The sequence below is a fragment of the Corythoichthys intestinalis genome, chromosome 19 (genome assembly GCF_030265065.1).
Source record: "Corythoichthys intestinalis isolate RoL2023-P3 chromosome 19, ASM3026506v1, whole genome shotgun sequence".
In the NCBI taxonomy this organism is placed as follows: domain Eukaryota; kingdom Metazoa; phylum Chordata; class Actinopteri; order Syngnathiformes; family Syngnathidae; genus Corythoichthys; species Corythoichthys intestinalis.
In genome coordinates, this window is record NC_080413.1 from 22,362,919 (window position 1) to 22,378,855 (window position 15,937).

The 15,937-nt window shown below is 38.5% G+C and overlaps 1 protein-coding gene across 8 annotated transcripts in view; it reads left to right on the forward strand.

Moving 5' to 3' along the window:
* The window catches only part of gphnb (gephyrin b), a 213,056-nt gene that overhangs the window by 143,007 nt on the left and 54,112 nt on the right, over nucleotides 1–15,937 (forward strand). For 6 of the 8 annotated variants that reach the window (XM_057822148.1, XM_057822150.1, XM_057822151.1 and 3 more), the window contains exons 9-10: nucleotides 6,623–6,664; nucleotides 14,235–14,309. The exons of the other annotated variants lie outside the window; for them this stretch is intronic. In XM_057822148.1, the coding sequence (XP_057678131.1) occupies nucleotides 6,623–6,664; nucleotides 14,235–14,309 (117 nt within the window). The remainder of the gene's footprint in view (nucleotides 1–6,622; nucleotides 6,665–14,234; nucleotides 14,310–15,937) is intronic. 8 annotated transcript variants of the gene reach the window in all.

The following is a 15,937-nucleotide window of genomic DNA, read 5'->3' on the forward strand; positions in this document are numbered from 1 at the left end:
CCACGCTCTGCCAACGCTGGCAAAGTCGCTCAGGAGCTCATTAATTTCTATTTTCTAACTCACCTCTAATACATTGGGACGTGGAGACAGCTGTGGGAGACCCGCGATGAATCAAGGTGCTGGAGGATAAAGCACTTGTGCTTCGTCAGCTTTGGTTATTGGTTTGCTTGGCTTACCGACAACAGCTGTATTTACCTCTGCCAAACACAAAAGGCAAGAGCTATTGTTCTTCTAAAGCACAAATCTGATATGAAAAGACCCGACATGTGATTGTTAAAAAAAAAACACACAAAAAACCTTGTGAATTGGTGTTGTATGTGATGCTCTTGAGATGACCGACAGCCAAGCACCAACAAAAATCATGATCAGTGGTAGTAGTAGAGCGAGAAGTAGCATGTTATGGACATTATTGATCTCACAATGGGGATGAATGAGGAAACTGGTTATTTGAAACAGCAGAATACCTGATTAGGGCTGCAGCTATCGATTATTTTAGTAGTCGGTTAATCTATCAACGACAGTGGTACATACCTGTCAAGCCGAGGCCGTTGGCAATCTTACAAATAGTGACGTATGCCCTTACAAATTGGTGACTAATCTTACAACGTTGTATATAGCGTGTAATATGAAACAAAAATAAAACTCAATTTTTAAAATAATATGAATTTATTGGTAATATTGTAACATATAACCTGGTGCAATCAAAGAACAATCAATATCTTCAGCTACATCATGATTACTAAAATTTAACAGTAACTTTTGTTATAATTGTATGTAGCACTTTTGGCAATTTCTATCATGTCTAGATGGTTGCACTTCATGGCACTGCAGCTCGCAATTCAGTTTGACTTGGAGGTAATTCGTTAGTGTGTCCAATTATAAATTAAAAAGGTCAATTGTTAAAATTAACTTACCGATGCAATCTTTGAGTCAAGGAACATTTCTTTTGCTAATTCTGAGAAGTGATCAGCAATAGTTGCAGGCAAATTGTGTTCGGCAACAAATTGGCAGAATGAAATCTCCGCTTCCGTCAATTTTCATTCTGCAGACTTCATCTTTATGACCAGTGTTGTTAATCTTACTATTATAAAGTAATTTAGTAACTCAGTTACCTGAAGGTAGGAGTAATTAGTTACTTGGCAAAGTAACTGGTGTTACCTTTCATGTTTTGTTTTGTTTTGTTTTGTTTTTAAAAAAAAAAAAAAACAAAACGGCACAGTAACCTTTTCTATGTTTGGAAATCGTTTAATGTTGTGAATCAACTGTTAAAGTTGTTAAAATTGCTACCGTTTTTGCATTAGTTAGTTGCATTAGTTTGCATGTTAAAGTTTTAAAACTGTTTCATCATTTAATATCTTTAAATGATGAAGTCAAGATTTTGCCGATTTAGGAGTATTTTAGATAAAGCGTTACTTAAGTTCGCTAGGAGGGTTCACTACAACCGAGCCTTTCTGAGAAGTCTACTGCTTCAAAATGGCGGCTGTTTATTAAAGCCGCCGTCTGTCATTTCACATGGAGTTGTATAAGCATTTGATATCTAGGCGTAGATTGTAAGCTGTCGGCTACAGTCAGGTAATATTGGAGCCACCTAGCCTAGCATCGCATTTGCAACAGCGTCACAACAAACACTTCGCTGTCAGTGTGTCCGACTTTTTTTCGCGTCATTCAACCAACGTAGTAACGCACATTGTCTCGTTGCCGAAACGGTGACAAAATCCGAACGGAGAAAAAAAAACATAATGCACGAAAAACGTACAGATTTTTAACGTACAGCGTACGTTAAAAATCATACGCTGTAATTTTTGTGCGTACAACGTACAAAAATCAGTGCTCACTTGTACAAATTACGCCGAAAACGTACAACTTGACAGGTATGGTGGTACCTCTACATATGAAGTTAATTCATTTCAGGACCTTGTTTATAAGTCGAAATGGTCGTATGTTGTGCAGGATTTTCCCATATGAATACATTATAATTCCATTAATTCGCTCAACAATCCGAAAACCTACACAACATCCTTAATAAATGCTGCTGATACTATTGTAAATAGCAATTACAGAGAGCAAAACAAATAAATTATGAATAAAAATCGGAAGAATAATAATAATACCCGTAATAATGTAACGAATCGGGTTCTAATGAGGCGGATGTGTTTTGCGTGGTATACCTGAACTCACTGAGTGGCTGACTTGACTGAGTGAGAGAGGACTTTTTACTTTGACTTTTCATGTTCAGCTGCGGCGGACAGTAGGCATGTTGTGTTGCACAAGTTCTGAAATATTTTTTTGGGGGGGCAATGTTACAATAATAATAATTGTCACCTTAACTCATAAAGACTGAAGAACGAAGGGAGGAGGAAGACCTTCAAGATCGTAGACATTCTATGTAGAGCTGTCCTGACTAGTCGACGTAGTCGACGTCATCGATGACGTAAATCCGTCGACGAGCACAACATGCCGTCGACGGTAAATGAAGGGTTAAAAAAATATATGCGTGGAAAGTTAGAATGTCGGATGCTCTGTTTGCAAGCAGGGAAAGCGGCACAAAGCCAAAAAAAGCGCACCAGAGTGTCCAAAACATTGACTTATTTCAAAGAAACAAAGGAGAGTACACTCTTCTGTCCTGTCTCTTCAGTGCAAAGCTTAGCTGCACGTCGGCCGTGAATAAACGCCTCAAGCGCCTTCACGCAGTTTGTAAGTTTTTTTTTTTTTTTTTTTTCATTTTTTGTACACCAGAGGGTGCTGTCGCCTTACTAAATAATAATGTTTCATTGACAATGGGCCTATAAGTGCTATTAGTATTGTTCTTAATGCTAATTGAAAGGTTTATTTCATGTTATGGTTTATTTTATGGTATAGAAAATTATATAAGGTTAAAAGGTCATAAATATATACAGTATATACAGTGATTGCACTCAAGGGAGAGATTGTCAATGATAAGGTAATAAGGTAAAGGCAATTCATATAGGCAATTCATTGATATATAAATAAGGTTTAAAAGGAAAAATGTGAAAAGTTTTTGTTAATTTCTAATTGTGTTGCTTTATTTGTGTGCGCCGTAGCGCTTACGGTGTGTTTACATCAAGGATGGAATAAAAGTTGTAAACCATCAGTTTAAGAGACCATCTTTTCAATCGGGATGCTACACTAGTTAATTCTATCAGCATTTGAACTCATTGTTTATTTGTGATTTATTATTGTTATTTACGTGTTTATGCGTACTTTAATAAATGATTTGAGTGTTCCAATGTTTTTTTTTAATTGATAAGCGTCAACAAAAATTTCATTGCTAAATTAGTTAAAAAAATAAAATAAATAAATAAATAATTATTAGATTAGTCGACTAATCGTAAAAATAGTCGGCTGACTAATCGGGAGAAAATTAGTCGTTTGGGACAGCCCTAATTCTATGGCCATATTGTTGAGCCAGTTCACAGACGCTGGCACCACGCTCATATTTTTCCATCATTTCCATCTTCATTTCAGTGGTAAGCCTCACCCTTTTCCTTTTTTTTCACCACCTGCACTAACATTCTTGGAACCCATGTTGATTTCTCTCACACACAAAAATCCGCCACGTGTCCGTCAAAGAAACTGCGGCGCTGTCATAAATCTTCGTATTTCGAGTGTTTTTTCAAACTATGCAGAATTGCACTTTCATTTAAAAATAAATTAAAATTCCTGAGCTTAGCCTCAAGGGGAAAAAATATAAATGTTTGAGGATCTAAGTACAACAAGAGAATTGGCTAACTTGCATAGCAAAAGTTCGCTAGCTTAAATGATGTAATGCTATAAATGTTAAGTGCTAACTTTTTTTTTTTCATAGCAATGCTCTTAGCAAATCATTCAAACACATATTTGATTGAAAGCTTTATTTTTCTCATCGAATTACTCGAGTTAATCGATTAATCGTTTCAGCACTGTACCTGATATACTGATTCCAGTTATTGAGGTGTTTTCACCAACCTCGACGGGAGCTTTGACAGGCACACAATCCTCCATTTCTCCCAAGAGATTGTATACAGCTGCATATGTTCCATCAGGACAAGTAGGCACCGTTTTACCCACTATTTTCGATTTTAGAAATTTAGTCGATTTTTTTTTTTTAATCCGTGTAAATGTGTAATATTCGTGATTTTTTTTTTTTTTTTTCCATTGTTGTGAATTGTGCTTATTTGAATGGAAGAGACATCTACCCTATTAATTGTTTTTTGTTTTTTAAACACTCTTGTAAGATATGGAAAACCAGCTCAAAATAAGATCTTGTGTAAAATCATCCACAGTTTTTTATGTATGAATATTCATAGTTTTCTGTCTGAGTTAATTCCTGACATTATAACGATTTTCCATGTTTCATTTTATCTGAGCTTGATGGTGCCACTTAACAATTCACAGCATTTTAATTCGGAGGCAGAGATTCTTATCTCTTTGACAGTGTAATTTTATTAAAGCCATTTGTTATATAATCTAAAACGCTACTGTGTCATAATGACGGCTTTAGTTTTAATTTAATTAATTAAGTAATAATCCAAAATGAGCTTGCTGTCTGTGCCTGCTATTATTTTGGAAGAAATAGATCTGATATTACAGATGTGCCAAGAATGTGCCAGGTTTTGAGGAAGGTGCTTTATGAGGCAAGCAGATGTCTTGCAGAAGCCGTGTTTAAATGTGGCTTAGCACCTGTCGCCAACGCACAGTCTGTCACAAAATGGTGTTATGAGTGAGCTTTCCAGCAATATTTATACAGAACCATATGTGGGTTTCATCAGCACAGAAATGTTGCACATTTTCTTTAGAAAGGGTAGATAACATAAAGTGATGACTTAAAATCTTTGGTCTACAAATATAGAGGAATATAAAGTACTATAGAAAATTCACAGCTACTCAACAATTCCAGGTTTTCCTCAAGAAAAAAAACATTGACGTGAATCCTTCTGTTTCAAGTGGAATTGCTTTAACACTTACAAGTACTAGTATTCACACAATTCAGTTGCTCACATATTAATAAACTCTGGACATTCAGGTTACTATTCGCCACATTCCATACACTCTCAATTTCCCACTCAATGCTACATTTTACAATAAATTAATTTAACAGAGATATTCCTCTCACGTTTTGCCATTGTTTGAAACCACTCAAACTATTCAATTCAAAGCTAGCGCTAGCAAAATGTGAATAGTTTCGTTGGTCGTCAGCCAATTTTACAGAACAGGACATACAGCTTCCAGGTAAAACTACGAGATGAAACTGTAACATATTTATGTCACACTGCTGTTGCCATAGTTGTGCACTCACTGTGGGTGTGGTTTTACAGTAAAAAGGAACCTCTCTGATGAGTCGTGTGCGTATGTGATGAGAAGCACACTGAATAAAGAAGTGTTGTTCCCCTCAAGTCTCGGTAAATATACTTCGACTGAGGAAGTACATAACAGAAACTACACTCCACCTTTACCGGTGATAGGCTTACCTGCACTCTAACGGCTAACTTTTCAGTGTTTCAGTACAACTTGCTGTTGACTAGGGGCAGTTTACATGGCGACTCTGCGACACGAAGACGCAATGATTGTGTTGCGGAGTTGCCTCGCGTGCATATGGTGTCGGCGAAGACGAAAAATTCTGAATCCTGCCTCCAAAGTGGAAGAATTCGATTGAAGGGGGCTATCTGCGCATGCATATCAAAGGCTCCCACGGCGCGACACCGCGCCGATAACGTCAGCACTCGTACACGTCACATTGGGTGTGCACAGCGGTGCTACTAAACATTAAAAATAGCAAATATGATGGAATGTCGGCTTTAATTTACTGTTTAATAATATTTTTAAATTAAATATGTTGAATGCTTCCATTTATGTGCCTTTTTGAACAAAAGAAAAATGCCATCGCTTCGAGTGGGCGGGCATATTTTTTTCCTGGCTGAGGAACTTTGGTAGGGTCAAGGTGCATCATTCGCTGTCGCCTTGTAAATCTGCACTGCCCCCTAGGGCATGGCATGAATACTACATCGTTTTCATGCGGAATTCCAACATTGTTCGAATGGAGAAGGGCCCATATAGATGTAAACATGAACATTTTTCATCTTCTCGGAGAGTCACCATGTAAACGGCCCCTTACAAGATGAGAGAAAATTCACAGCAAGTGTGTCATCTATGAGTATTGGTTGACTATTTAGGAATCAAACACTCTTCATCATGTTGTTCACATTTTGACATTGTATGAGGCCAAGAAAACACTGAAGTGATGCTGAACTGAATTGATCGGTACTACTTAGCAACTGCGAAGCTACAAACTGCAATTGTGCTCTGATCTTGTAAAGGTTTTATGAATCTTGTATAGTGGCCTAAATTGTACAACATATGGTGGGATTCTTTTTGCAAAACAACCCTCATTCAGCTCCTACCTGCTGTTCTGACCTGACCTCCTCTATCCTATCTCCTGTCCTGTCCTGTCTGTCCCACCTTTGCCTATCTGAGACAGTTACACAGAGACTGTTCATCCCCCTCCTAAAAGAAAGGAGGGTGCTGTCGTCAGTCTCTGTCTGCCTCTGTCCTCACCTGCTAAACCCAGCTTTGAGTCTGTTAACCCTCTTTCTCTTCTCCCCCTTCCTTTTTTGTGTCGCACCAGGCGCGGCTCCCCTCTTGTTCATCCACCCTAAGCATTGCTGAGGTACTCCTGCATGTGTTCGGATGCATCGTTACGGGACTTCATAATCTCTTATCTCCTTCTCCAAGATCACATCTGCTTGGCATGAATTCCTCCCTTCCTTTGTCCTCAATTATATGTGCTGCCCTGCTCGTTTATTTATGTCCCATAATTGTGAATGTTCCTCTTCTTGTCTTTGTGCGTTTAGACAACGTAAAATCTCTTTGTGGCCGCTTTCTGGTGCAATCTAACTTGCGTTGCTCTCCACTCTATCACAGCTTCTAACTAAACAGTCAGGGTGTCCTTGGTTTATGGTAGTCCCAACACTCAAAATTTCAAGGTTAAAAATGCCTCTTAAAGAACTAGTTTGTGCAGTGATGTCAGACTACGTGATAATAATAATAATAGTACATTTTATTTCTAGAGTGCTTTCTAGAGGTCAAGATAAAACCAAGATAAGGTGGGTAAGAAAAAGTAAACAGGTGTGTTTTGAGTCTGGATTTGAAAAGTGAGAGGGTAGATATATTGCGAAGATCGAGAGGTAGGGAGTTCCAGAGCTGGGGGGCACAGTGACTAAAAGCTCTGGAACCGAAGTTGGCGAGACGGACACGGGGGATCGAAAGGTGGAGGATAGAGTAGGAGCGAAGTGAACGGGGTGAGGCGGTTTATACAGAGGAGATTACATAAGTAGGAGGGGCTAGGCCATGGAGTGCTTTAAAGATAAGGACAAGGATCTTGTAGTTGATTCTTGTTTGACTGGGAGCCAGTGAAGTTGACGGAGGATGGGGGTGATTTGGTGAGTGGTGGGGGTCCGAGTGATGAGGTGTGCTGCTGAGTTTTGGAGGAGCTTCAGTTTCTGGGGGGACTTATTTGGGAGACCGAAGAGCCATGAGTCACAGTAATCGAGCCGGGAAGTGACTAGACTACAGACAAGAGTGGAAGCGGTCTGGCGGGTGAGAGAAGGGGGGAAGCGAGAAATATTGCGAAGGTGGAAGTTAGCTGATCTGGTGATGTCGTTGATATGGGAGCGGAAGGAGAGGGTGCTGTCGAGGATGACACTCAGACTCTCTCTAGAGCAGTGGTTCTTAACCTTGGTTTGATCGAACCCGAGGGGTTCGGTGAGTAAGTGCAAGGGGTTCGGTGAGGGTTAAAACACAAAGGGCCCTATTTTTATTCACTGACTAACAGCAAAGTGTCGTTTTAGACTAAGTTTTGGAGTGGTTTGCCCCCAATTTACAAGCTAATGTAACTCCATTTCTTTAACTGGTTTTCTCAGTGGAAGGTTGACCCGTACTTGGTACAAGTATATGAAAAAAAGCAAAATATTTGCGTCATATTTTACACTATAAATATAATATGTGATGTAGGAATGCAACACTAAAATGAGAATGTAGAAATGACAACAACAAAAATCAGTTTGCAAAGTGAAAATCAACAGCAAACGGCACAAATATCTATATTGTACAGTTGTGGTCAAAAGTTTACATACACTTGTGAAGAACATAATGTCATGGCTCTCTTGAGTTTCCAGTTATTTCTACAACTCTGATTTTTCTCTGATAGAGTGATTGGAACAGATACTTCTTTGTCACAAAAAACATTCATGAAGTTTGGTTCTTTTATGACTTTATTATGGGTGAACAGAAAAAAGTGATCAAATCTGCTGGGTCAAAAATATACTAATATTTGGTAACATGTCCCTTGGCCATTTTCACTTCAATTAGGCGCTTTTGGTAGCCATCCACAAGCTTCTGGCAAGCTTCTGGTTGAATCTTTGACCACTCCTCTTGACAGAATTGGTGCAGTTCAGTTAAATTTGATGGCTTTCTGACATGGACTTGTTTCTTCAGCATTGTCCATAAGTTCTCAATGGGGTATAAGTCAGGACTTTGGGAAGGCCATTCGAAAACCTTAATTCTAGCCTGATTTAGCCATTTCATGACCACTTTCAATGTGTGTTTGGGGTCATTGTCCTGTTGGAACACCCAACTGCGCCCAAGACCCAATCTTCGGGCTGATGACGTTACGTTATCTTGAAGAATTTGAAAGTAATCCTCCTTCTTCATTATCCCATTTACTCTCTGTGAAGCACCAGTTCCATTGGCAGCAAAACAGCCCACAGCATAATACTACCACCACCGTGCTTGATGGTAGGCATGGTGTACTTGGGGTTAAAGGCCTCACCTTTTCTCCTCCAAACATATTGCTGGGCATTGTGGCCAAACAGCTCGATTTTTGTTTCGTCTGACCACAGAACTTTCCTCCAGAAGGTCTTATCTTTGTTTATGTGATCAGCAGCAAACTTTTGGAGCAAGGGCTTCCTTCTTGCACGGCAGCCTCTCAGTCCATGGAGATGCAAAACACGCTTGACTGTGGACACTGACACCTGTGTTCCAGCAGCTTCTAATTCTTGGCAGATCTGCTTTTTGGTGATTCTCGGTTGAATCTTCACCCTCCTGACCAATTTTCTCTCAGCAGCAGGTGATAGCTTGCATTTTCTTCCTGATCGTGGCAGTGACAAAACAGTGCCATGCACTTTATACTTACAAACAATTGTTTGCACTGTTGCTCTTGGGACCTGCAGCTGCTTTGAAATGGCTCTAAGTGACTTTCCTGACTTGTTCAAGTCAATGATTCGCTTTTTCAGATCCATGTATGTATATTTTTGACCCAGCAGATTTGATCACTTTTTCTGTTAACCCATAATAAAGTCATAAAAGAACCAAACTTCATGAATGTTTTTTGTGACAAAGAAGTATCTGTTCCAATCACTCTATCGGAGAAAAATCAGAGTTGTAGAAATAACTGGAAACTCAAGAGAGCCATGACATTATGTTCTTCACAAGTGTATGTAAACTTTTGACCACAACTGTATCTTTGAACTTTGAAGTAATTTGAATGGGAATTGGATATTAGCTTGCTATAGCTTAGCTAAATCAGTTTTGAAATCAGTTTAGGGGAAAAAAATGCTTTTTTGTTTAATTCCAAAGGGTTCAGTGAATGCACATGTGAAACTTGTGGGGTTCAGTATCCTTAGCAAGGTTAAGAACCACTGCTCTAGAGGGAGAGATCGGTACATGGTTGATGGTAATTGAGAAGTTATTGTCATTAGAGAGCATGGCGTTGTTGCCTACAAGGAGGACTTCTGATTTTGAGCTATTGAGGAGGAGGAGGAAGTTGGTGGAGAACCAAGAGTTTATGTCTTCTAAACAAAGGGTGAGGGAGGAGGGTGAAAGGGAAGAGGTTGGTTTTGAGCAAATGTAGAGTTAGGTGTCATCCGCGTAGCAGTGGAAGTGAATGTTGTGTTTGCGGAAGATGAAACCGAGGGGGAGGATGGAAATCAGTGTTCTATGATCAGTGACATGACATAAGAAAGTATACACTCTATTAGATCTATGCCTATTTTTTTAATATATATATTTTTTTAGTACTTCGGTTTGGATTTGTGTGACTTAATAAATAAAATCCACCATAATTTACCCGTATTCAAAGAAGTAAAGACAAAAGAATAGCAATGAAAATAATGCAAATAGGATGTGGGGAACAAATAGGCACAATTGCAGGAAAAAACAACTGACTGTCCATCAGTATAGATTACTGATACACTACAGTGTGTATGGATTCAGGTTACGTCACCATCATAGGAGACTAATGCCATCATAAACCAAGGACTCCCTGTACATCAAATCACAGCATATCCCCAACTCTAGAATGCGGTTGAATGATGTTTAAATGTTGAATATCGCTTGCACAAAGTGCCTTTCTCATACATGCGCATTCTGCTTTTCGAAAGCTGAAGAGCAGCTTGGTGCTAATGTTGGAAGCATTTAGCAGCTCATCTGTGCACATTACTCTGGCCCGAGGCCCAGTGTTTGTGATCCGTATCTGATAAAGGCATGACCGCGCTAGCACTTGTTCAATCTGGTATCACAATGCATTGATTTTCTTGAGAAGCGCAATAATGAGTTTCTGGATACAACTTTTTTTTGTTTTATTTAATTACTTAGTCATTATAGGCAGTATGTTTTAAGATATAAACAATGATTAGTGATGCCACAATTGGCTTAATGGACAAAAACACTGAAAAAAGCCCATAATAAACTGTATTTTTCATGTACAGGTGTATTGTATATTATGTTGCCAAAAGCATCTGTCTTTTTGAAAATACTATTTTTTGATCGATAAAAAGTAGTTCTGTGTATGGGTTGGGCCATGCTTCATCATATCCCACCATATGAAACAAAATTACATAGTATGCTTGCTTACTTCGAATTTCTTCAGATTTTGAAACTCGTTACATTATAGGAAATAGGATGGAGGTAATCCACTCCAGGATTGCCATTTTCAACCCTTGAATAGCTTACAAAGGCATTTTCCATTACGTTTTAAAATTATGGACCACTGGCAACTAAAAGATATAATGCCCTGTTAATATTAAAATATACAAATCCTTTTGAACGTTCCTAATTGTTGCATATTGTAAAACAAAGCTAAATTCTGTCATATCTGGATTTAAAAATGTACTGGCCTTTAGACATGTAGTAATTATATATAGAGTAAAAAAAAGTTCATTCAATATATCTGTAATTTTATTTCGACCAGTTAAAACAACAGATAGATTTCCTGAAGTCAGTTTTGCTTAGACATAACTAAATTGCAGTATCTTCATTTTGTCCACGACAGGGGACATCACTATTGTTATTCATGTGTACAGGTTTTCTCATTACCGATATCTACAATATAGGTAGTCCCCGGTTTACGAATGAGTTCCGTTCCTGCGCTGGCGATATAACCCAGATTTCTGCGTAAATCGGAATTAACCCTTTAAATACCTCTTAAAACCCTCTAAATTAAAAAAAAAAAAAAAAAAAACGAAACTATCCAAAAACATGTATTATACGTCATTGCACTGTCTTCGTCAAGACATTGGCGCTATGTCCTAGCTAGACAGCGAGCTTAGCTCCGAAATGACGATCTCAGACGTCAGTGTGGTTTGCTTACTCGTTTCAGCTGCTCATGACATCAACACATGCAGAATGAAACTAAAATAAAATTAAATTAAATCAGTCTCATTTTCAATAACAGCAGTTCAAATTTGCGTTTACAAGAAGCTTCTGAAAATGCAATAAAAAACGATTAGCATGTATCAGTTAGCGTCTGCACATCATCAAAAACAACCACATAAACTCGCCCCAAGTATTCGACCACAATAGAATATGCACACTAAACAATACAAAAGGGGTTATATACAGTCGTCGCCTCTGGATGCTTCACAAGCAACAAATGTGCGCACAGGCGGTCACCTCTTCACTCGGCTACGCTCTTTCTTATATGTGTAGAAGAACAACCTGCTCTACGGGTCCTACGCCAAAATAAAAGCATGCATTACAAAACAAAAGTCAACAATTAATTTAAAAAAAAAAAAAAAATTTAAACGACGAGACAGGCGTCGTTAAGGTGAAATCACTTAAGTCGGTTACTTCGTAACCCAGGGACTACTTGTATAGTAAATCACACATATCGGCAACTGAATTGTAATGATCTGTAAAATAATTTGTTCTAAGATAAATGGCGGTGTAAATATCTGAAAAGTCTGCTATTGTAGATGGGTAGAATGTAGTTACAGTTACCTAAATCACAGTTTTGACATAGAGTGGTATGAAAAATTATCTGAATCTTTTGGAATTTCTCACATATCTGTGTAAAATCACCATCAAAAGTGATCTGATCTTTGTGAAAATCACACAGATAAGTAAGTGAACCCTCTGCCTAAGGAGACATAAAGAGCAATTGAAACAATTTTTTTCCAAACAATTTAAGTCAGGTGTGTGCCCAATCACTGATGAGTGGTTTAAAGCTGCCCTGCCCACTATAAAACACATACTTGGTGAGAAATGTCTTGATGAGAAGCATTGTCTGATGTGTATCATGTCTCGGTCAAAAGAGCTGTCTGAAGAGCTGCTATCAAGGATTGTTGATTTGTATAAAGCTGAGAAAGGATACCAAACCATCTCTAAAAGCCTGGATGTTCATCAGTCAACAGTCAGAGAAGTTGTCTACAAATGGAGAGACTTTGGTACTGTTGCTTTTCACCAAGGAGTGGCCATCTACCAAGGATGAGTGTCTGCTAAAGACTTACAGAAATCACTGGCACAGCCCAATATCTCTGTGCACACATCAACTATATGTAAAACTATGGCCAAGAATGGTGTTCATGGGAGGACTCCACGGAGGAAGCCACTGCTGTCTAAAAAAAAAAAAACATTGTTGCTCGTTTAATGTTCGCAAAAAGGCACGTGGACACTCCACAGAAGTTTTGGCAAAATATTTCATGGACTGATGAAACCAAAGTTGAATTGTTTGGGAGGAATACACAACGTCATGTGTGGAGGAAAAAAAATAATAGCTCACCAACATCAACACCTCATCCCACCATGAAGCATGGTGGAGGGAGCATCATGATTTGGGGCTGTTTTGCTACCTCGGGGTCTGGACAACTTGCAATCATTCATGGAAGAATGCATTCAAAAGTTTATCAGGATGTTTTTCAGGAAAACTTAAGGCCGTCTGTCAGACAGTTGACGCTAAAAATAGGATGGATGCTGCAACAACACAATGATCCAGAACACTGAAGTAAATTAACTTCAGAATGGTTTCAGAAGAACAAAATACACGTTCTGGAGTGGCCAAGTCAAAGTCCAGACTTGAACCCCATTGAGATGCTGTGACGTGACCTAAAGACAGAGATTCATGCCAGACATCCCAGGAATCTGAGTGAACTACAGCAGTTTTGTAGAGAAGAATGGGCCAAGGTTAGTCCTGATCGATGTGCCAGAGTGAACTGTAGCTACAGGAAGCGTCTGGTTGGCGTTATTACTGCCAAAGGTGCAGGCCACAAAATATCAAATGTGATGGTTTACTTACTTATTTTTCCCCCTTCTGTCATTGTTTGCATACTATCCCCATTAAAATATGAAAACCTCTAAATGTTTGGGTGGTTTTAGTTGAAGCAAACACTGTTTTTTCATCTGTGTGATTTTGGAAACATTCAGATCACATTTGATGGTTGATTTTATGCAGAAATGTGAGAAATTCCAAAAGGTTCAGATATAGTACATTTTCATAAAACCGTATACAGTCACTGAAATGTTAAAAGGGCTTGCCGTACTCCACTGAAACATTGGTATGTTGTCTAAACATCATTTTTACTAATATGCTGAGTTGTACAACGTTGGCTGAAATAAAATAAAAAAATAGGATTTTTTTTTCAGTAACCCTAATATACACTAGTTTTATTTTTAGGTTTGTTTTTTCTCACAAGCACAGGCCCTTTTGTCCAATGTCCAAATGAGTTTGACGCCTTGGTAGTTTATAGTTGGCAACTGGTCTGCCGTTATTTTTTGTTGTATTCAAAACCAGTAACAAGTTGGATCTGATTTTGATGGAGGATTATAATACAGTATGTGTGTGACTTTTGAAAAACTGCAGCTTGTTTGTTGAACTTTGCAGCGTCGCTCGCTTGTTCCCTGCTCGTCTATGTGCGTGATTGTATTTGTGGCATGAAAGTGAGTGACTATCCTATGGCTTCCCCCAGGCCTCACGGAGAGAATTCAGGGCTCACCTGGATGAGGTCATCACGCTCAAGTCAAGGTACTCTACCTTGGACCAGGTAAACCCGCTAACCTTCTACCAACCTCTTACCGATCTACCGGCATGCAGGTCACTGGCATCCCACGTAGCACCTGACCATGCTCATAACATGCACTGACATACCATTTAGATAACTTTACTCTGATAGGCCTCCTATTATGTTGTATTATAAGTTGGGGGAATGATTATTCCCATAATCAACATATATCAAATAATATTTTCCCCAACATCGTTCAAATTGTGTCTCCATGGTCAGTTTATTTCCCGTGGTTGTAACTTGAGAAAGTTTACCGATATTACACCTGCCATTAAAGCAACACTAGGTACCTTTTCAACCTTTAATGAATATTTTCATCAAAATTGTGATAATATTTAGACCGACAACTAGTTGAATGCCACCTCTTTTATATCTTGAGGGGCTCTATATCGCTTTCACCGGCACTAATTAACTTTGAGGAGGGTTGCTAACCATGGAAGCATGCTAACTGGATTCATTACCTTATTACTATTCATCCTTCAAACAGCCGCTGGAAACAGAAATGTTGTTTAATCCACCTGCAGGCGACCAAGAGATTGATTTTTGATTGAGTGATGATTTTACGACACTGTGCGGGGGTGCGCTGGTCCTCATGGGAAACGCAGCTCTGGTCCTCAAAGGAAACACAGTCTTTCTTATGGCAAAACATTACCTCTTTTGTCCAGCGGTGTCGCTAAAATCGATCAAAACTGAAAAGTTACCAAGTGTTGCTTTAACATCTGATCGAGGTATGTTATTATCAAGTATTCACATCCAAATATGCATGTTGACACCAGGTTTGTCTGAGAGTTGTTCACAAAACATAATACACAGGGAAGTGTGTGTTGTCACTGGCGAAACACATGCAGCTTTGAAAAGCAGTACAGCAGAAACAAAAACTTTTTTTTTCCAAAGATGTCATGTAAATCTCCACCTTTAGTGGTCAAGTACACTTCTTCTCATGGACTGTCATTAAAATTACACTACATGGACAAAAGCACTTGGATTATGATGTGCACAGCTCACAATCACTTTTTGAGAGTAGGCATGTGCCAGTATGAGATTCTGACGGAATGATAACCTTAGCAAAAATATTTTCACGGTATAACAATTAAAGCTCTAAAATGTGTTACTTTGAGATATCTGGGTTTAAAAAAATTTTTTTTGAATCCATTGAACAGGATTTTTATTTTTAAAAACATAATAGCAAATTTGAACATAAGTGTAATGTTAAGTTAAAATAAATTTGAAAAAAAAAAAAAATCACTGAAATATTCTAAATAAAATTAAAATAAATACTGTCCTTTAGATGAGCCTAAACCCACAGCCAAGCTCAACATTATTACCATCAGAACAAAAATAATTGAAATATTTTCCATAAAAAGCACGTGTGCATGACTCGTATCATATTTACATTATACATACACTGTCTTTCTCAATACAGACAGTTGCCAGAGAGAAAAAAACACGTTTTACCACCGCTAGGCACATTAAACACGCTGGACCTCTCTCGTAGCTGGTGGGAAACGTTCATGACAGTGTTTACTAACCTATAAATTTGGAAAATGCTAAATCATATTGGAGGTATTGCCTCCTCGGCAGCCACTCTCCCATAAACATGTTTTACATGT